We start from the raw sequence: 24,025 nt of genomic DNA, 5'->3' as shown, positions 1-24,025 counted from the left end.
ATATTTCAATAAACATTGGCCAATATCCAAATTGATAAATAAACAATAGAAAAAATGTTTGAATTCCATTTGGTTAAAGGAAATGTGAGCATTTTTGAATGAAATAAACAAATTGCAAAAATAGAAATATCTAATAACTTTTCTGTTGCGGTCAAATTGATGTTCTTTTCTTTTTTTGTTTTTGTTAATTCATGAGAGCAATTTGTATGTCGATTTGAATATTAATTTTGCGGAAAATTCTTCAGTTTGAATGCATGTACAATACCATAGGAATATTGATTTAATTTTAGTGGAGCCTTGGCCTGCATAAGCTTAAAGCTTTAAGATGTTGTTAATTCGTTTGGTTGGAGTTTTTTTTATTGTCCCTGGAACAAGAAGAAATTTAATTAGTCTTTATTGGTTGGTTAAATAAAACCATTATTCATACATGCATAATAATATCGTACAATTTAGCTAAGTTTTAAACACTTAAACTTAATATTTTTAATTCTATATTTGTTGTAATATTAACAAATTGTTTTTTTATTTTTGTTATTTTAGGTTAGAACGTTCCAAAGTCCGTGTTTCAATTTACCAAAGTAATCAACCCCAACAAGTTAGTCCGCCCGAAAGCTATTCCCATTTCAAGGATAATAGTTACCTTCTTATATCAGATACATTTAGCACCGAGCCAAGTGATTTTGAAAACGACATCATGACAGCTGTAACGGCAACACCTACATCTTACGATAGACAACAAAGGTAAGAGAAAATAACAAACAAACAAAAATTGTATTTAAAATAAATCAAAAATATAATTTTTAAATAGAAATTGAATAATTAGAATTGAAAATAAGTTTTTGTTAAATTTAAGTCAGTGAGTTAAGGCCTTTTCAGAAATAGCTTTCATTATTTAAAAAAAAAACGATGTTTACACAGATGTCACTTTTGAAATATCATCTTTTTGACATTACGCCATTACAAAAAATTTAATGTTTTTTAATATTTTTGAAATTTACTACAAAAATGTTGAAAATTTTGCAGTTGAAATTTTTCGAAATGGTGATTTAACAGTTTGAGCCTTTTGCTTTGCTCATATAAAAGTTGCCAATGTCGCACAATCAATTCAAGAGTCTAAATGTAGATTTAATAAAGTTACTGAAAACATTGAGCCTTATAATATAAAAAAATAAATTGGAACAGTCCGTTGTGAACCAGGGCCTAGTGACTTACAACTCTCAACCATTCCTGTGTGCGAGTAATGTTGTCAGGAATGGAGGAGACCTACAGTTTTTTATACCGAATCCGAACGGCTAATTTGAGAAAGCACTTTTTCATGACAAGAGTTACTCTTGGAGAATTTGTCAATTCCTCGCAAAAGGCAGTACGTTTAAAGTTCAAAACATTTGTTTTTTTTTTTAATTTCTACTTTTTAAGTTCAAATTCAAGAAAAGAACTAAAATAAGATATAATTAAAATATGTTTTTGTTTAAAGATTTTGTTTAAACTTCAACTAGACAATTAATTTTTTTTAATTAAATCACACGTTTTATGAAGAATGCCTAAACTAACACTGTTAGTATTTGAAAACTTTCGATTATAGATGTGTACACTGTGAATCATTTGATTGGGTTCTTTTTTAAAATATTTTTTAAATACGTTTTTGTTTTAAATATATATCGTAACCCTGCAAAAACCAACTATTTTTATTTTGAATGTATACGTATTTAAAAATTGTTTAAAATTACAGATAAAGATTATTTAAAAGAATTAAATTTGTTTAAAAAAAAGAAGCTGGGATGCAACCCACACTGATAACTTCCCATCCCGTCTGTCGATTTGTCTTGCCTAAAAGTTTGTAGGTTTTAGTGTTGGGTTAAAAAAGTTGTTAATTAAATTATTCTTAAAAATTTTAAAATTACCAACAATATTTTTCATATAAAGAAGTAGATTAGTTTGAAAATCTAGTTTTGTTAAATAGATTTTTAGTCTAAAAATTTTGTTTTCCAATTTTAGTAGCATTTCTTAAATTTTTACAAATTGGTTGAATGAAATTAATTTGAGAGATATCAAGAACCTAACATCAATTTTTACCAGATTTGCGTACCTACTATTTAAAAAGAAAACTACTTAATATAGAAAACGATATTTACTGTAAAAAAGAAAGAGTTGGTAGACAATATGTTTTATTTTTAAAAGCTTTTTGAGTCGTAAGAAAATTTTTACCAACTTTTAGTGTTGCTTTTTGGTTAGGTTTTTATTTTTATAAAAAAAATTGCCAATTCGATTTTCTTCAAAACTTTACTGAGTGTTGACAACAATATCAAAAATAAAAGTAGTTTAAAGCCAATATCTCAAAGTTTTGAAAAGATATTTGAGTCGAAAATCAATTTTTACCAAATTTTATTAATTTTTTTGTTTACATTTTTATTTTTTGTAAAAAAACTGTCGACGCGATTTTTCCTAAAAATTGTTCCAAATGTTGAAAACATTTCTCAAAACTTTACTTGATTTTAAAAACGTTATTTTTGTTGCACAAAATTGTTTTGGAGATAAAATTATTTTGTATTCTCAAAATTTTTGAGGTGGCAAATTTTGTTTCAGTTTTTTTTTTTTGATTTATAAAACAACCGTTAATTGGGTTATTTTCAAAAAATATATTTATTTGGCATCACGTTACAATCAAATTATATAAAATTTTATTCAAGTCTCTAGCGTTGTTTGTTCTCAAGATATTTAGGGTTAACCAAAATTTACACCTTTTTCTAAACTGCTTTGGTAAAAAAAACCGTCTTTCTGCCTTTTTATCTGTATAAAAAAATGTATTTGAAGTCAATATCTCTTCTGGTTCTTCTTTCTAAAAATCTTTTAATTTGACTCTAGAGACCTTGAAACGTCGAGAAATGTCAAAATTTTCAATTTGACAAATCGGACCCATTACAATATCTTCCTATGGGAAGTTATTAATCGAAAACATATGTTTTAAATTTTCTTCGTAAGTCTCTCGGTCATTATAATATTTTATTTTTATATGGCAACAAAGGCTTGTAAATTTACAGTCCAATTTAAAAAAAAAAACCTATAAATGCTAAAACAATATATAAAAAGGCTAAACGTACTTGCAGACGTTTTATTATCAAATTTTTAATTCACTGGCACATGAACAAACAGTTCATAAACAGCTGAGTGGTTCAAAAATAGATATGTTTGATAATCGTGTCTGGCAAACTTTATGTGAAAAAAAAAAACAAATATTTGAATCTTTCAGTCGTACTTCTTCCAAATTATAGTCAATTTAATCGATTTTACTGAGGATGCTATTGTGACTAAATTCCGCAATAAATTTAAATTGTTGGGCTTTAAACCACCTACACGCTTACGTAAAATGCGAACTGAGGAGAATTTCGAAGCTGTACCGGTTAGCCTTATAGTGATGAACGTGAATTATAGATTCGGAACCGCCGTTCATAGCAATTGGCCCAGTTTTAAACCACTACGTTTACACTTTGCAGACAAAATTAGGTCTGAAGCTTTTTAAAAAAACAGCTGGTCCAAGAATTCAAACCAAAAGACCTGCCACAACTCCGAATTTTTGGTGAATAGGCTCTAGTTGTAAAAAAAAAAAACACTTTCAAATCGAAAATTTTGTTCAGCGACAAAGCTCATTGCTGGTTAAAAGGATACGTGTTAAACAAAATTGCCGCTTTAAAAGTGAAGAACAATCAGAAGCATTCTAAAAGCTACCAATACATCCAGAAATATAAATAGATGTATAAATAACTCTTTACATACTCTGAGTAATTATTCACCCATTAAGAGCTGTTTTCAAGACATATTTAGATGATTTAGGGTGTAAATTCCTATCTTTTTTATTCCTGACATAAAGTGTGGGGTTTTTTTAATAGTATAATTAAGTTGTTCTTTTTATTACAAAGCTTTTTTCGCACAATGGTATCATCACTTGACATCATTTTGACCTTGTTTTATGAAGTACATATGTAGATACATACATAATTGCATAAACCGATTTGTTTTCTTATAGCTCCATAAAAATATGTGTACTTACAAAATTAAGCGATTATGCTTGTTTGAGCTAAGTTTTGTATGTAATTATGAAAGATTAACGTAGGTTTTGAGAGCTTCTAGAATGGAACACAGTGAATGAGTTGAACTATGTATTTTGTTATGTTTTCAAGAAATAAACTTGGTTACTTAAATACTTGTCTGTTAAATTTCCATGCATTATAAGAGCCATTAAGCCAAAAAATCACAAAGACTTATTTTTTCGTATGTTTTATATGAGGAAAAAAGAAAGAAGTAGGTGGTATTAAAATTATATCTGAAAACTTTTTACCAATTCTGACATTTTGTAATTTAAAAAGGTCATAATTTTTTCAAAAAGAAAAACCTTCACCTTAAAGTCTATTCTTCGTATAAGGAAAAATATACTTGAAAAACACTCAAACTCACATTGGTACAAATCAGAAATTTGCAAGAAAAACTCGTCTGTAGCAAGGACAATTCAAGATACGATATTATGATACAAGTAGTATATGGATATTCCAATCTTCTCCGTTTTCAGTGCCTCATACAATTTCGCAATACAATGCGACTGCCCTTCATTCAATTTTCGTTCGTCGACTTCACTCTTGAAAGTGCTTGATGGATGAAAATGCACAGAAAAAAAGAACCAACGATATGAAGCAGAACTGTCCCAGTTTTGAGATAAATGCGCTGGGGTTTGCATATAATAAAAAATTATGTTTTTTTGCCTGATTTTCAATTTTTCTATGTTCTTCTTTAAGGATACAATTTTGTATCTTTTGTTGAATTTGTATACCTTCACAATACGTCCTGCCCATCATGTATGCATCTTCGTGTCATATAGAAGTGGATCCGTATCCGTTCTTTTTTTTTTTTTTTTTTTTTTTTTCAATTTTTGTATGGTAGACTCGACAAAACAAAAAATTATCGAGGTTGCATATAATTGAAAGAGCATCAGTTCCGTCGTCGTCGTCGTGGTCGTAGTCGTAGGGGGAAAAAGCTTTGTACTTAACATCACAGCAAGTATGATGCTCTTGTGATGTGATGTACCTATAACTAAAGTATAATAAGTCTCTATTGTCTGCTATAGTATATAGCCCTAAAATGTTCTTCACTTCATGTAAACTCGTACTATCCCTCGCATTCTTCGTCTTGTCCCTGCAAATGTCACAATCGCAATCTCATTGAGCGTAAATGTGCATTATTATGTCAGAAAATGCATCGTCATTTTTATGTTGCTGATATATTTTGTACTCATGTAGCTGAACATTATCACTGATGTCCCCATCATTTTACGTGCATTGAACATGAACAATGGTGGATTTGACAAATAACCAACATATTTATAAGAACGGAATATGTAAGGCACTAAACTTTAGGACAGCTAAATTTTTGTATTTCTCTATTTTGTTTTGAAATATAGCAAAATAAGAAATTACAAACATAAATGTATGCTTTTTTGTAGGGTAAAGATGAATAATATGCAGCTTAAAATAAAGCCTACATAAAAACAGGAGAAGTATTCGTATTAGAAAAGGTAGACATTTTTTTGAGTATCAGTCAATTGTCTATCAATATTTAAGCTTACTACAAAATGTAGGTTACAACAAAAAGACTTAACGCTTTTTTATTTTTAACACTCCCTTAAACTTAGGACTCTTAACTAAAGTTAGTGCAGCTAAATTTTTGTTTTACATTTCCAACCCAACTTCAATACAAATAGATCTTAAGACTTTCTAGATATTTATCAATGTTTAAGCTATCAGTACCCGTAGCGTGATAGTAAGTGCGTTGGATTTTGGGTTCAATTCCTGCCTGCGCCACCTAACTTTTCACGGATACAGTCTCTTGCGAGGAATTGACAAATCCTCAAAGAGTAATTCTTGTCATTAAAAAGTGGTTCCTCAAATTAGCCGTTCGGATTCGGCATATTAACTGTAGTTATTAGAATTCTCTTGCAGCGTGATTTCGACAAGATTCAGCGATATTGCGAAGACTGGAAACTGAAAATAAATGTCCAGATGTCGAAGACAATTCTGTTCCGGACTCCCTTAAGTAGGGCCACGAGGGATACGTGCAAGAATTGGCGGAAGATGGTCATCGTTGTTCTTCACGGGCAGCCATTAGAGAGCAAAACCTCGGTATCTGGTTAGATCAGTATTTATATTTCGACAGACACATTAATGCTGCTCTGACCAGGGCCAGAGGAGCCTTCGCTCTTACGAAACGGCTGTTTTTTAGCAGTCGGCTTGACTCCAGAGTGAAGGTAATTTGCTAAATGGCCCTCATATGGCCGATGATCGTTTATGGCTGTGTGGTTCAACGTTGCTCAAAGTGCTTTCTCAAATTAACCGCTCCGGTTCGGCATATAAACTGTAGGTCCCCCATCCCTGACAACATTACTTGCACAGAGGAATGGTTGAGGGTTGTAAGTCACTAGGCCCTGGTTCTTCATTTATTTTATTTTATAAGCTATTTCAGAATTGTTTAATGGGTTTTCCCTTTTTACTAACATGTTTAAAGGTGGACCGTTTTGGGAAATTTGATTTTTTTAATTTAATCAACAAATAGTTATCAAAATGCTTAAATCGTTTGAAATTAAAAAGTTATCGTTTCATTTCCGTAATTCGCAAAAATTAATACGTAAAACACACAAGCTATTGATAGTCTGGCGACAAAAATGTCAGGTCGTGCTAACTTTTCTAAGGTATTTTAAAAGATAGGTCTCGGGGTGCAGAACAAAGGCCACCAAGTCGGTCTACTCATTTCCGTGACGAAAATAGTAAAAAAGTCAAGTAATTTGCAAATGTTTCAAGCATTTCACGTAGAGAGATCTCATTCAGGTTATATCCTTAGTCGAAACAAAGTCGTGACAGAAGTGTTCAAAGGTGTGCAAAATGACCCAAGTTAAGTCATTTACAAAACAATAAGGCTACCACCATTCGTTTAAGACCAGTTTACCTGTCAAAAAGACAGAAGGGTATTTCTTGATAATCCCTCAATTTGACTTAGAAAAGTTGCAAAAGACTTGACTTTTTTGTCTTAGTCTATAAACTTCATGTGACCAAATGTTTAACTTTTGAAATAGTTTTTATTTTAACACTCCTTAAACTGCAGTTAATAAGTAAATTCGCCCCTGTATGTGCACAAAGTTCTAAGCATAGGTACATATTGTTTATGCCATCAAATTAACAGATACTCAAATTATGAGCCCATTTTGAGTTACACTATCGCCCTTTGCGGATCTCTTCCACTAGACTCGTCTCTTCATCGACAACGATGACGATGACAACGATGACGAGCAAGCGATGTTTTAAATGTTGCGTTTCATTGGATTCGAGGAGACAATAAACGTGACATAAAAATGAGATGGGCGGGTGGATTGGCTTTAACGTTCTCGTAATATTTTTTTTTATCATTTTTTACTTTCAAGTCATGTGTCCTACTAACTCTTTTTTATATTATGATGGTGTAATGTATCTGCGCCTTTGTTTTGCGGCACAGTTCATTCAACTTGTACATGTTTCTAGCGTTGCAGCTAGAGGCGGTGAAACGGGTTGAAGTAGCTGCGGGGTATTCTTCAGCATTTGCAAAGACTGAGCTGTGATGTAACCAAAGTTCTAAAATAGATCAAGAAGAAGAAAAAAAAATTAAACAAACGGATATGAAAATAAACTAAAACATATGTGGTGTTGAAATGAGGTCATAGACTGCATATAAATGAAAGTATCTATAAAGATACATATATGCAACTGTATCTATCTTCTATCTTTATGTATATTCATCAGCTCTTGTCCACGCAAATGACTGACTATACCTACAATCGAGCTCAAAGTTTGTGCATTTTGAAGTAAATCTAAGGAAATACGTAAACGTATAACGTAACGAGGAAGCAATCAGTTTTGTTTACACTCCCTAGGATTTTATATAAATCTACTATATCTACATTTTACATATACAAAAAGGCAAACAAAAAAAAAAAACACTTTTTAAAATTTAATATTTTTTCCCGTAGGAAACTGTTGCACTGAAAAAGTAATTTCCGTGAAAAGGCGCTCTTGATATATGGAGCGATAGGTTTCTCTCTGCAAGCTAAAGCCCATAAAATTGGCAGGTAGCTATACCCAACCAAGCTAAGTACATGTAGAAGCTTAATGAAAAGGATAGGCAGAGAGGAGTTTTGTTCCATATGGAATAATTTTTATTTATTTTTTGTTATTATTTGCTTTTCACCCAATTTGAAAGTTCTGGAGAAATGCACTACGAATGGATTATCGATTTTTTATGCTTTAGGAGAAATGAAACCATGAGCATAATTTGTATGCTAAAAATAGAAACGTATGGTTTGGCAATTAAATTCCTGAAAATATTAATCAAACCGAAAAAAATAGTTTTGTATTTATATTCATAACACTTGCAAAATCACTCAACTAAAATTCATAGGGAAGGTGTCGTTCTTATTGAAAAGGGTTTTAAATTTTAAATCAAAATATAAAGTTACTTTTTCTTTGGTTAAAATCAATATTATTTATAAGCATAAAGCTATAAATGGAAGTCCTTAAAATAGAACTTCCCCGGGCTTTTCTATTATTATTTTTAATTTATTTCTGTGGGTTTCTTAAAAGGGAGTAAAATTAAGTTAAATCGAAACGAAACCATGGCAATAGCCCGGAAGTTATTTCTGGATACGTTTATAACCCACATCAATATAGAGTTTGTTCAACTGATAGTACATTGTTCATTCATGTTCTTGCAGCTGATTTAATCAATCTTTTATGGACAGTTAATCGATAGATTGATATCGAAATAACTTTTATTAGTGTTTAGTGTGCCTATTTGTATACATATCCAACCCTATTCTACTAAGAGTTGTATCCTCGAATTTAATGTGCTATTGGCATAGGACTATAATAGAAGTCTTTTTCTTTCATGTAGTTTCTAAACAATTAGACGCATGCCAACTCCAAAATGTAATTACCCTAAACTTAAGGAAGGAATATTTAGTTTTATTTTGAAGTACAAGAAAAATTATAAATTATAAGCCAATAATATAAAAATAATGCATAGGATAAACCTTAAAGTTGTATAAAGTCGATAACCTTCTTTTCCTCCTTGTGGTATTCTGACATTAAGGGTTAGTATGTAGTGCTAAACATTAAACATCAAATGAGAAAAAAGTTATTTCCAAATGTGAGAGCATTGGCGTAGGTAGAAATTTTACGGAACAACACCTTTTATATGTGTGTTTTTATTTAAACGAACAATGCATATACTACACTGAACCATTTTACAAGTAATTGGTGGCTCAGGGTACTCAAGTCTCATAACAAAATTCCTTTTTTTTAATAAAAACTTTTTTATATTTCTCTTTTTTCCTGTAGTAAAATTAGGGCTTTAACTTTCTAGCTCCTTTAGACCCATTTCTTCGTTATCTTTAAAGGCAAAATGCATTTAAAAATTGTTAAATCAACATGAATTTTAAAAGTATGTTTTCTTTGTTTATTTTTATCCGGACATGAGTTATTTAAGATTCAAAAACAACTTCTTTTATGTTTTTTTGTTGCTACCCCAAATGTTAGATCATTTTTAGACTTATTTATTATTTACAATACTTTAGGGAGACTACATTAAAATCAAACATTATATTTACAAATTGACAGTGGTAAAAACATAGTTTTACAACAAATTCAATACATCTTTCTTAATATCTGGTCTATTTTTATTAAAATCAATTACAAAGTCAAATTCGTTAAAAGAACTACAAGAAGCAGTTATTGAATTATCTTTCGTATAATTTGCGCTATAAAAACGAACATGTAGAAAATTACCATTTCTAGGACGCAAATTCCGAGATGGAACATACATATTAAAACGAGACAACAAAAATGAACAATTTATGTTAGTGTTGAGCACATCGTAAGCAAAGAGTACTTAATACAATTTTCTTCTAGATACTAAAGGTTTTAAGTCAATTAAAGCACATCTGGTCTCATATATTTGAATAATTATAAAGCTTTCGTAAAAAAAATTGTAAATCTCTTCTAAACATTTTCAATCCTTAAAATTCTTGATTGTGTAAAGGGATTCCATGTTATGCAACAATATTCAAGAAAAGGTCTTACAAGGGATACAAAAAGAGTTTTAAAAGTATAAGGATCTTAAAATGACTTAGAAGTTCTTGAAATAAATCCCAACATGGTGTTAGCTTTTGAAATAACATTATCAATTTTAAGAGAAAAATTCATTTTCGAGTCAAAAATCACACCAAGATCCTTTTGATTTGTTAACCTCATTAAAAACTGATTCTCAATTTTTTAATAAAAACATATCGGATACTTTATTTTATCTGCACTTTTTTACATTAAAACTTAAACCATTTATGGAACACCACTTGGTAATATTATCAAAATCCAATTGAATTTTACCAGCTTCTGATAAAGAACTTACAGAACTAAAAATCTTAAGATCATCAGCATATAAAAGACACTTAGAACTTTTAATACAATTCTTTAAATCAGTTATAAATAAAATGAAAATTAGTGGACCAAAATGACTACCTTGTGGTACACCGGAAAAATTTTGTATTTCATTTGAAAGACCATCACCAATTTAAACATATTGTCTTAGTCCAACCAAATAGCTTCTGATTCATTTTAAGAGATTCGAGTGGAAACCAAGCAATTCAAGTTTTTTCAAGAGAACATTATGTTATACCCGATCAAACGCCTTGGAAAACCGGTGTGGATTAAATCCACTTGAGTACAATTTTATAAACAACCAAGGCAGTAATTTGTAAAAATTGATAAATTTTTCGGCAGTAGACCTACCACTCATAAAGCCATGCTGATGCAGAGAAATGTGGTTTTGAACTAAACTATAAAGTTTGGTTTTAACAATTGCTTTAAATAATTTAGGGATTAACTAAAGCTTAGCAGATGCTTCCACAGATGCTTTAGATCCAGATTTATGCAAAGGAGTAATCAGAGAATGTTTCCATGTATCTAAAAATACTTCTTGTTTCAAGGACAAATTAAATTGGTGGAATATTGTCCGCTGTGGCAGAGAAATTGTTATCCAGCGACGATAAAGCATTTAATACATAAACTGTCTATAAAGAAAGGTCACCAACATTAATGTTAGAATTAAAACTAAGTGTTTCAATATAATCTAAAAAAAAAAAAAGCAAAGTTATTACAAATATCTTCTCAATTTTCAGAAAAAATACTATTGTAAGAAATACTGAAGGGAATTCCAATATTGATATTTATTTCCTTTTAATATTTAGAAATGACCAAAAACACTTCGAATTAGTTTTTAGTTTTTATTTGTTTCAAAGAATTCAATATGATCTAAGTCGAAAAGACAGTAAAATAGAAGAATTTTCAAAAGTCCTTAGAATTACTTTAATTAAGGGACCATACCGGTTTGACACTTAAAATTTGTGTGATTTTTCAAAACAAATGTATTTATTTAAATAAAATGAATAATTTATATGTTTGCACTTAAAAATACTGACGCATAAACGACTTATGCGTTGCCTTTGGAGTTAAATATTGGAGGGTATTCATTGCACACTTTAAGTCTATCACATAATTATTTTTTCAGTTACAATGTTAGCAAAATTTACCAATAGCATTTCGATGAAAGTCTGAAAATGGCATTTCGATGAAAGTCTTAAATATATACCAATTCAAAGAGCATTACAAATACGGATTTGAAATATTCACAGAGAACCTATTTTAAAAAAAATATGTCCACAAATTAAAAAAGAAAAGATTTCTTTTATTTATATAATCCGTTAATTATCTAACGTTAATATAAACTTATAGTTATTTACATAATTTTTAATTTAAAATTTTAATTAACATTGAAATAAATAAATACTATAACATATTAAAAAAGCTTTCTTTAGATTGTATACTTTTAACATTGTCATTAACAGATGAAATTAAATTATAAAATTTATTGAAGACTGAAATCAATTGATTTAAAGGGCTATTCATACCATAGTTAGTTCTGCTAAAGATCGGACATAAAGGAATCTGTCTTTTTATGCTAGTTTGACTATAGCTAAAATTTAGACGATTCAGAGCTGTTGCGGATATAATAATTAATTAATTTTAAAATAAAACAAAATTGGAGATATTGTCTATATTGTGAAAGTATAGTGAGGTTTATTAGCAAAAGTCTCTGAGAATAAGGAGGAGGTGTGAATATTTGGGAAAACGGAAGAAAACGAAGACAAAAATGCATAAATCTTTTTTGGATACTTTCAAGTCTGTCATGGACTGAATAGTATGGTGCCCATATAACACAGCCGTATTCAAGTATTGGCCTGACAAATGATACATAAAGAAGTTTTAAGAAGTAGGGGTCACGAAAGTCACGAGAAAAACGTTTAATAAAACCTAGAATCTTGTTAGCTTTTTTACCTATAAAGTTATAATGGTCACAGAACGTTAATTTACTGTCAAGAATAACACCTAAATCAGAGAAAAAGGAAAGCTTACAAAGGGAGGAAGAATCTTATAAATAGTTATAATCTATAATTGTTTTTTTTTGCGTGTAAAACACATAGTTTTACATTTGTCAATATTCAATAAAAGTCGGTTTGTATTGCACCATTCTCTAAAACTATGAAGATCTTTTTGAAGCTGTGAGCAGTCATTAATTGAACTAATAGATTTGAAAATTTTAATGTCATCAGCGTATATTAAAATGGAGGAGTTTTTATAACGGATGTTATGTCATTTATATATAAGATAAATAATAAATTACCTACATGGCTACCCTGTGGAACACCAGAGTTGGCGTAAAATTGGACGGAGAATTCATTTCTGAATATAACGCTATAATTTCTGCTCTTAAGATAAGACGAGATCCACGTCAAGAATTTGTCGTTAAATCCTAAGGCCTTAAGTTTATGGACTAAAGTCTTGTGACACATTTTGTCAAAGGCGTTACTGAAATCTGTGAATATGCAATCTACTTGCTTACGATCTTCGAAGGAGTCAAGGCAGAAAGAAGTGAAGTGAAGTAGGTTTGTAATTGTTGATTTATTTTGGACGAAACCTTGTTGATTTTCACATACAATTGAATTACAATTAAAGGATAACATCTTACAGATAATGGACTCAAATAGTTTGGGAATAACGGCAATCGGCCGGTAATGCGTTATTTCATTCTTAGGCCCTTTTTTATGAATCGGAGTTAAAACAGTCATCAAGATCTGAGACACAACGAACAATTGATCCTCACATATTGTCAAGTCCAGTGAGTTAAGGTGTGGATAATTTTGGGCTGCAAAGAACGAGTCGGGAATTTTAAAAGAAGGAGGCACGTCGAAAGCATCTTTGAAGAAATTAGCAAACATATTTGAAATTATGACTTGTCATGACTTGTTGTGTTATTAAAAGACATAGAGTTTACGTAACCATCAGTTTTTCTTTTAATTTTCACGAAATCCCAGAAGTATTTTGGGGTTTCAATTCATTTTCAATTTTTATAATATAGTCAGAGTATAGAATATTGGAGTAGTCAATGAAAATATATTTAAGTTCGGAGTAAATCCTTATATATTTTTAATTAAATTAATTAGCAACAAAAGCCAACAACAAAATATTTGATTTCAAATGAACAAGAATGTGGTTCCAGAAATTTATAAACAAGGCATTTATTTATTTATTATTTTTATTATGCATGCCTTTAATTTGAGTCGTTCTTTTTATTTGAATAATTTCTACCTCAAATCCAAAATAAATATAAACAGAAGCAAAATAAATACACCTAAATTTAAACCCAAACAATTTTCTTGATAAAAATAAAAATCCTTCTAAGATGTAAAAAAAACCTTAAAGTGGTCTCAAACAAATAAAACCTAAAGAGACAAACACTGATAACTTCCCATTAGTGCCCTTTAAAATTGAAAAGTGATTTCAATTCAGTTTTGATCGAAATTCGGAAATTCGGAACATGGTTGTCATTGTAAAATTATAATTTGTTCAAAATACTAAAAACAAAAAAATATAAAAACAATCTAAGAAAGAATGACTTTAGCGGCAACCATGATGTGATAAGATTCAGTTCAAATTGTTTACTCATGTAATTTTTAATTCAATATTTTAATACAAAGTTTGAATCAAAAATTAATCAACGTGTTAGCTATTTGTTTTTTTTTTATAAATAGACATTCTTTACGTATGAAAATTTAAATATTGCTATATCAAATGAATCGCAACGTAATGAAACTTATCACGTTTTTGAGACTTCTGTTAACTGATTAACTTAAGTTTGATGGCTTTGACGTTGTCAATGTATGTATTTACTTATTTTCACTGATTTTCTATTTGTTAGAAATAAGATATCAGATTGAATAATAAAATAATTTGTTAGTTGATTTCGCAAATCTAATTTTTATTGAATTTTGTATTCACTTTAAGTGCATTTTATAGATTGGTCGTAGGTGTATGTTGAATAAAATGTTACTCTTGTCTTATCGGCAAACCTATTTAAATAATTTTACGATTGCGATAAGGTATACCTGTTTTTGAAGTCAAGCTATCATATCGGCGTGGCGTTGGAATGTAAATGATATATACAAATATGTTGCACGTACTAAAGCAACATGTATATGAGCGCCTTTTAACGAGGCTAAGCCATAACAAATAATGTTCGAAATGTGAGAATTTATATTCACTAAAGTGTCAATAAAAGACATATTAAGGCTTTTATGATCAGTGACTGTGGATTTCACTAAAGTGTCTTTAAATTTGCACGCAATATAAATGGAAAGAAAATCAATCATTGGTTGATTTGACCCGAAAAGAATTGTTAGCCAGTTAATCAACTGCAATTGATAATTTCACGAATTACACTTTTAAGGTCTACGTGGCTCTAAAGAAAAAAATAAAGGTATAAAGCCACAATTGTCAGCCGAGACAAATTATGGCCAGACAAATTTTCATGCAAAATTACGATCGTTGTAACTTGTGTATTACCTGTCAATTCCAAAAACATACAAAATTGTCAGATTTGTATTAAAATAATTTTCAAATTTCATTCATAAAGAAAAAAAAATAAGACTTTATTTTTAAAAGAGCATGAAGATAATACATCAATTAAGACCAAAACTCATAACGCACCTATTATGTCACTTTTTAAATCATCCTTGAGACATACTAGAGTCTATAACATGAAATCAAAACAAACTTAACTAGAAAGACCTTGTTAATGTGACACATTAAATCTAATTTTCTATCTTATTAAGATTCCATTTCAATGCGTTTTAACTTTGTATACTAAATAAACATGCATATATACAACACAAACTTACCACAATAGACTCAATTCTTAACTAATAAAAAAAGCATGAAAACCATTTACACATCCCAAGCTGTCTAGAAAGATGCTTAATGATGCCTACTAGCCTACCTATACCTATAGAATATAGATGCATCGCACAGCACAGTATATATCTATGGAATTTATTTCTTTAGAAAAGGAATGCATCTGTCGAATCGACTAAATGATTGGAAAATCTTTGCTATTTTAAAACATCACAAACTTTAAAAAAAAAAAAATACTTTAAAAATACTTCTTTTAGATACTATACTTAAAATGAACCATGTATGAACATATCTCTTAAGTTTTGTATGAAATGAGAAAAGAAATTTAAAAAAAACACAAGAGCGCCCCAAACTTCCAAATAATTCATAGAAATACAAGGATAGTTTGGTGATACAAGTGATATGCGAAACATATTTAAGTACAGTCAGGTTCATTTGATTAGGAATAGTTAGGAATTGTAAATTGTTTAATCTATACATTTAGAACTCATAAGTTGTCGATTTATATTTCGGAAGCAAAAATGATATGTATAGCCTGATAGAGATTCTTTTCAAAACATGAGTTTTATTGTAAAAAAAAGTTGTTTTTTTTTTATGTTGCAACTCACAAAGGAATAAAGTTTCAAAGAAAAAAATCTGTTTTATTAAAGAAATGCAAACCCAAGCAAACATAATTTCAAGAAAAATGTAAGTTGGTTTTGTAACTGGCATCGATAAAATTATTATGTTCTTTAGTTTTTTCATGGCTATAATTTGAATCCGACGTCAAAATGTATTTATGCTAAAATTCGAAAAATATTTGCAAGTTCATGAAATACTTATTTTTTCAATAAAATTCTTGATGCTTATCCAAATTATCATCACAATTTTAAATATTCCGTTAAGATTTATAAAGCCTTAAGAGAATGCTGAAGCATATATGGTAAAACAATATTTAACAGGAAAACAAATTAATAACAAAACTAACCCTAAACGATATTTTTCAAAACGAAGAAAGCATAAGTTAAGAATCTTAACAAATTTTTCATAGATCTCATAAAAAATGAGATTTTTTAAAAACTAAATAAGATTTTTGCTAAAAAAAAAAACTATGCTGTGGCATACCCTATCCTTAAAAATATTATATTTAATTTTTTTTTTATTTTTAAAGAAGTACCATACATAGATTTCTGAAAAAATTAACCTTATAGGGAAATAATAAACTGCGAGTTCAATACATCAAAATGCTTCGAAAAAGTCTTTTTGTCCTTTTGTTTTTATTTTCATATTAATTTTATTAAATGTAAACATTTTTTTTTTAAATTTCATATAGAATATAATTTTTGTATCATAAATAACTATGATTAATAATTTATTTATATGAATAATAATTTTTCTCAGATTTTTTTCATGAAGATTGATAAATAATTGCTCTTAAAAAAATAGAATATTGGCAAAGTGAATTTTGATACTTAATGCAGACCATTCTTACAAAAATCTATTTATGTCGACTTTGTAGTGATTTAATTTGTAAAAGAAAGTAATTTTTAATTTTAATTTAAAACTAATTAATTTTAAACTTCTCATTAATTCAATTCATGTAGAGGCTGGTCATTTTAATTCTTAACCATCACACATCATAACCAAAACGGCGCACTGCAGTGCTAATTGGATCTCAGGCTAGGTTGCCTTGAGATCGCCATTTGTACCTACACATCATAATACATTTTTCCCGCAATCAATGGATTGCAATTATTTAAGAAATCATGCACTCTTTTGAAATTGAATTGATTTTAAATCAGTTTAAGTTAAAATTAAAAAAATACACATTTAAGAATGGTCAAATTGACTTTGGATTCAACTTAATTCAACTCGATTGATCAATTTCAGATTCAAATTGTCAATATTCGTTGTTGTCTTTTTTAAATTTTAAATTGATTCTTATAAAATATCTAAATAAATGTTTCAAATTGGCGGATTTTGAATACAATTCTTACTTTTCTTGCTTTGTTTGAATGTCGTTAGCTTTGTCGGTCACCGGAATGTGTTTTTTTAAAGAAACAAAGTGAACTAAGTCGTTTGTGTAAGCCTCTGGTAGCTCTATTCGTAATAAACATATTTGTTTGAAAACGATTATCACATTTTTTTGTAACAGCTTTTTAGGTATCAATTTATGTAGATCAAATTCTATGATTTTGATTATCATTTGTCAACAATCACCTTAGCCGATTCCACCCCAGGGTCTAGTCACGTACAACTCTCAACCATTCCTGTGTGCGAGTAATGTTGTCAGGAATGGAGGCGACCTACGCTTTTCATGATTTGTATCACTTTTGGGGATTGAACAAAAGACTTTTGGCTTGACACCCCACGCATAAACCATGATTGAACGGATAATTCAATTTATTTAATTCCTGAAATTTTATATTTTAACAATTTTGCCAATTTTATGTTTATTACTTGAAAATAGTTCTAAATAAAAAGGTATACAATTTCAGAGATAAGAACTAATAAACCATAATTCATTTATTTTAAAGTTGCAGTGTTCACAAGTTATTAACAGCAAATTAAATTCAATAAAACCCAAGATTTTAGGTGCACAGAAAAACTAGAATCACAACATAGAAACTGTCACAATTAATTAACGACTATTTTCAGTCAAATTATCTACCGAACACCTTATCAATAAGTGGTTAAAGTTGTTTCGTAAAATTAAGTCTGGCCATAAAATATTTAACTGAAACTGTAACATTCAATGTTTCTATTCAATTGGACCGGATTGTATACCTACAGCACATAAAAAGAGTATCTTTTAACATAGACTGTTGTAATGTATCGAGTGTCTCTAGCTTATAGAGATGATGCTGCTTCTGCTGCTAGTTGCTTCACTATTGTAACTGAGGGATGACTTCATAGAAATTCCATAGCTCTAGCTGGCACAGGCGTACTACTAACGACGACGGCGAACGGCGACGACAACACGATGCGATGGTACGGCAAAATATTTTTGCCGCAGAGAGTCTCTACTTCGTTTGAGATATTTGATGAAAAAAGCTTTCAGTCGAGTACGCGCCTTAAAATAGTTCGAACGAAAATGAAAACATTGAGATTGAAAAACATTTTCGCAGAATAAATAAAATATTATAAATACTAATTTCGTTTTCAACAAAAAATCAAAACTGAAATAAAGTAAAATCTTTTTTTGACAATTTTATTTTAATAATAAAATGAAATATAGCTATATTTATAATTCTCACAAAGTTATAAATAAAATATAAACAAACACTTTATGAGCCGAAGTATCTATATACTTTTCTCCACCCTCTATAATAGATACTTTTTTTTTGTGTAGATAGAATATAGAGCTTTTTTGTGTGCATTTCCCGAATTCATCGTTGTTCGTCGTCGTCGGAGTCGTCGGCAATTAAGTGTTACTTGGGCGGTCGGATTCGTCATCTGTGTTCTGTGATAGGATTGAGTGTACCAAAGAGTCCCTAAACGAGAGTGTGTTTATGGTGGAAGTGCAAGCTTCGTATAAAATCGGGAGTGCAAGTGTTCTGACCTAATGACCCACTTCATCAGGCGGGGTTCCGGTACCAAGTATCCCTTTATACACAGTGTTTTCCCATCAAGCTCATGCAAAATCCTTTTTTTTAACTTTTGTCTTCTCTAATTAATTTGTGTATCTAGATATTTTTTTCCATTTATGACTCATCCAAAAACCAAATGTACATTTTTCATATTCCAAAAGTATGACGGTATATGACAGTACTCGTATGTGGTGTATCTTTCGGAATAAATTATGATTAAGGTCATATAAATTTGATCGCAATTAAATGAGAGGATTGAGTTTGTTTAGGCCTGCCTTCTCGGATGTTCCCTCCACATGTATTGCGACCAAAACAACAACGAAAATATATCGAATTATCTAAGTGAATGTTGTTTATGGATAAAAAAAAAACAAATGTTGATTTTCCTAACTACGCCTTTGGATATCCACAAAATGTTCATCATCATCAACATCATCATCACATAGCTCCTCTCTCACAAGTGCATCATTTATATTTTTAGGTTTTTTTTTTGTATTGTTGATGAAATATCAACTGAATATAGATATTCGTGAGATACATTCGAGTGGAAGAGGAAAATACTGACCAATATGTAGATACGTGTATCTATTTCGGAATTGTATTATTTTATTGATCGAATTCTGAGTGTGATGTGTTTATACTGTGATTATACATTTTCGTATCTATAGATATATTATTCTAACCTTGAACTACGACCATTACGGAAACGCAAATACGACACTAAAAAAACACACAGATACTCATACATGAAGAAGCATGTTGTACATAGATACGTTTTCTACTGTGTGATGGCAAAAGATTGTACCTCGCTCAGATTCAACTGCTTTAAGGGAGTCACTAAAATGTTTATACAAAAATAAAACTCGTTAAATTCAATGTGATTGATTTCTTTTTGTTATATTATTGTTCTTTTTTTTTTTCTTTTTTGTTGTTCATTGGAATCTCCCTTAAAGAAGTTCTTTTTTTTGTTTAATTTGGGCGGATAGAATCCATTTAAAATTGATTAAAACATTTGAACTCATCTAAATTTAAATGTGTGCCATGGAATTCGCGTGTTTTTCACCTCTCAAAAAGCAATTTATTTAACATTATTATTTTTTCTGTCTTGTATTCATATAATTGAATTAATTGATCAATTAACAAAATGTGTTTTTGGTAAATTAAAAAGTTTTTGCTCAGCTCTTGAGGTTCAATAGTTCAGTGTCAATTTATTTTCATTTCTGTTTTTCGTTATTTTTATCGTCTTCTTCTGAAATGATTAAGGTGGACTGAGAATACTGTGATTTCTTTTGATTAAAAATAAATTTGTATACATTTAAAAGTAATAAAAACAAAAAGAGAGAGTAACGAAATAAATAAATAGACAAAAAAAACATTAAAAATGGTAACAGAGGCTGTCAAAACATCACAAAGCCATGGAGGCACTTTGTATTATGTTGTGCAAGTTCCTCGGGATCAATATGAAAGGTAAATAATATTTTGTTTTAAACTTCCGCACTGTAAAATAAATAAAATAAAATTATAACAATCTAAAACTGATGGTAGTAGGAAGACAACCTTTTTTAATCGAGAATTTGTGAAAAAGAATTCAATATTTTCAGTTCTTTTGTTTTGTTTTTATAAAGAAGACTAAATGTTTTGCAATTTTAAAATGGATAGTCAATTATTAAGTATTTGAAAACTGCAAACGAATAAAATGTTAACGTTCAAAGGTTTTTTTTTTTTTTTCAATTTTCCGACATTCTTTTTATTCTACTTAAATCTAAAAATAATTTGTTTTTAATAACATATTTTTTAAATTAAACCATTATTTGAAAAACAGCTCATGAAATTATTAAATAACACCCTGTTCAAGTGATTTTGAAAGTTCGTGAACAAGAAGTATAAACAAAATATTTCTTAACATTTATAAATGTTAAATTGACATTTAGAGCCAGTGTACCGAATAATGACATCGTGAAACGGAAGCATTCAGTGATGGTTAAAAGGTTTTTAATATAAGTTTGTATAAGTGTTATACTGGGACCATAAGGCAATGCAAAATGTACTCGTATATCATTATCAAATAAAAAACAATTTAAATTGAAAGCTGTCATTTTTGACATTTGACAAGCACACCATTACTAAAAACAAAACGATAAACTTTTCAACAACAATTAAAATTCGTTACAAAAACGGTGAAAATGCTAATTTCACAATTTGTAGTTTTGCAAGAAAAGTTGCTTACCCTTTCTTCTAAAAGAGGTGATAACAATTTACCACCGAGATGCTATGATTTAACACCTCTTTTTTGTTTGGGGAATCGTTAAAGAGAAAGTCAATGCTCAACAAGGTCTCAAAGATGGAATTTGTGAAGTTATTCAGTACTAACAGCCGCAAATGTGCGAATTGGTCATGAATCACTTCATGAGAGGGGTGAGGTGCTGCAAACGTGGAGATTGTGCAAATTGACCTTGTTTTTCCTTGTTGAAGGTATGTTTTTCTCTTTGCGATGTACAAAAAATATCTATTGATCCATATCCAAATAAAATCTCTTTTTGGTAAACTCTATTCTTAACAAATTGTATCAGCCTTGTCTGACATCGAATTATTAGTCCGAATAAGGTTTCTCAAGAAGAATAACTTACAAATTAAGATTTACACAATTTTATACTTCCCTCGAGATTGGTAATACATTTATTAACCATTTTAATGATGTTTTGTACAATTTATCGCAACTATATAATTTGTTACTTGAGTGATTAGCTGGAGAGATGTTTTTAACAAATTTTTGAATAAACAATTTTTAGAGATATTCGTTAATTTACTACACTAAACAGCAAACTGATCCAAATAATAACTTGAATTTCATTTAGGTTGTTAAGCTTCAAAACTATATTGTAAACAAACTCGGTTATGAAATAAATGTACACCTAGGCGTATAAGTACTTTTTTCGCATCTAACCGCAAGAACAGAATTAAATCGAGAAATACTTATGTACTTATAAGCTTAAGATCCTACTACACAGATTTGACCCATAAGAAGATTCCATCGAACGATCATTATCTTAATTATTTGTTATAAAAAATGGTACGAAATAATTTCAGCTTCATTATGCTCATTCCTTCAAGTTAATGGCATTAAATCTCATAATCATTAGTTTTATTATTAAAATGCACAAAACCTATGTCGATATCATTTTTGCAAATAAGAAAGGTCACAAAGTGGTTTTTCAAGAAGTATTCGTTTTGTTTTCTTCAACTCTTTGCAACTGCTCTAATTCTATATTTGACACGATGATGATGCATAGATGGATGTATGGTCTCAAAATCTGATTATGACAACGATAAGTAACTTTATCAACTTCAATATATAATCTTTTCTTAAGCAAAAAAAAAACAACAAAAGAACCGCATGTCACTCACTCACTTGTCGAGTGTCGTTTTTGATTTCGAATAAATTAAACCTTCACAAAGAATGAACAAAAAACAATAAAAATAAAAAAAAAAAACAAATAACCCTTAAATGCTCTATAAACCACCCTCTTCCACGAAACACAAAGCCAACCCAACCAGTGCAGTGCCAGTGCAATAAAGCAGGTCAAATGTTCTTTTAGCGTTTCCTATGAGCAGCGATAAAACAATAACCAGACGGCAGCCCATTTAAGTCATTAAACAAAAAAAAAAACACTTAAATATTAATGTAAATATCCATTTTCACTCAACCATGCACTTTCAAAATGAAATTCACTTCAGTGTAATTAATTCACATAAATTTATATGCGAAGTTTTTTGTTACTTATTTTAAATGAACAATTTGCATCCTTTCTTATACATTTTTGCACATAAAAATAAGAAAAAAACCAAAATAGAAAGGTTCAAGTTGAATTCCCATCTCAGAGTTGCAGCAATGGTCTGATGATTCGATATGGATGGACATACTCAAGAGGTTTTAAAACTTCTTTTCAAAACACCATGTTTCTGGTGCTATTATTCTTTTGCAATCACCTTGAACAACACCTTGACACTAGCTGATGTCACGCATCGTGAGTCATTGTTGTTTTGTTTGTATACATGAAAGTATGAGAATGTATGTATGAGTAGTAAGCGTGTATGTATTATGTATAGAAGAATGCACCATAAGAGTGCGGCACTTTAGCCCCATTTCAAGGAATCCTTGAAGCTCTGGGAAAAAAGGGTTAGTACTTATATTTATATGAAGCGATGCAAGATTTTTTTTTAACTAAATGAAGTTTTAAAAAATCGATTTAATTTCTTTACTTTACATTTAGCTCTGTTTGAAAACATTTGCATATCTTAACTGCACAGCTTTGGGAGAGAAGTTGCTTATGTTTCAATGATTTAATTTTCTTTAAGAAGCGCTTAGTTGAACATTTTTAAAAAGCTCTAAACTATGGAGATTTTGACAAATGTAATTTGTTAATTCATGAAATCATGGTCGGTTTCAAAATAGAAAAGGAGTTATGAAAATATTTTAGGATAGCTTTGAGTATTGGAAGCAAAACATAGAAAAGCCATCTGATACGGAAAAGTATTGATTCGTTTAGTAAATTCTTTTTAATAATAGAAAAGATAAAAATTATTTTTGTGTTCGATTGGTATGTTTTGTATTGAAGTTTTGAAGCTTTGTAATTTTAAAGGTATGAAAATAAACACACCATTGTTCTAGAAACTCCGAAAACAAAAAGCCAACATTTTTTTTCAAGGGTATCCTAAAATTCAGTTAACGAAACAACCCCCTTTATACAGATGGATCAAAAACAAATTACGGGGTTTGGTGAAGGCATGTACTACGAACGGCTAAAACTTAGGCTCTGATTCCGATTTCCCAATTATTTTGGCGTGTTCCAGGCGGAACTTTTGGCGATAGAAGAATTTTTCTCAAATAGTCAGGCCGTTTAGTTTAGTTTATTTCATGAAACAGAACTCTTACAGACTACTTTAAGAAGTTAATATAATAAGTAATTTAAATATGTATGTAAATATAGAAAAATAATAATAAATATATATGGTAGCAACAAAGCATAACAAAGCAGACATAAATTTTTTTAAAAAAAACATTTCTTAAAATATTAGAAAAAATATATA

The 24,025-nt window shown here is 29.6% G+C and overlaps 1 protein-coding gene across 1 annotated transcript in view; it reads left to right on the top strand.

Moving 5' to 3' along the window:
* LOC129944105 (putative uncharacterized protein DDB_G0274535) overlaps positions 1-24,025 on the top strand; it is a 99,441-nt gene that overhangs the window by 66,179 nt on the left and 9,237 nt on the right. Inside the window, exon 3 of the mRNA XM_056053294.1 lies at positions 541-741. Within this exon, the coding sequence (XP_055909269.1) occupies positions 541-741 (201 nt within the window). The remainder of the gene's footprint in view (positions 1-540; positions 742-24,025) is intronic.

This window comes from Eupeodes corollae, chromosome 2 (assembly GCF_945859685.1).
Source record: "Eupeodes corollae chromosome 2, idEupCoro1.1, whole genome shotgun sequence".
Taxonomy (NCBI): domain Eukaryota; kingdom Metazoa; phylum Arthropoda; class Insecta; order Diptera; family Syrphidae; genus Eupeodes; species Eupeodes corollae.
This window is presented reverse-complemented; position numbering and strand designations above follow the sequence as displayed.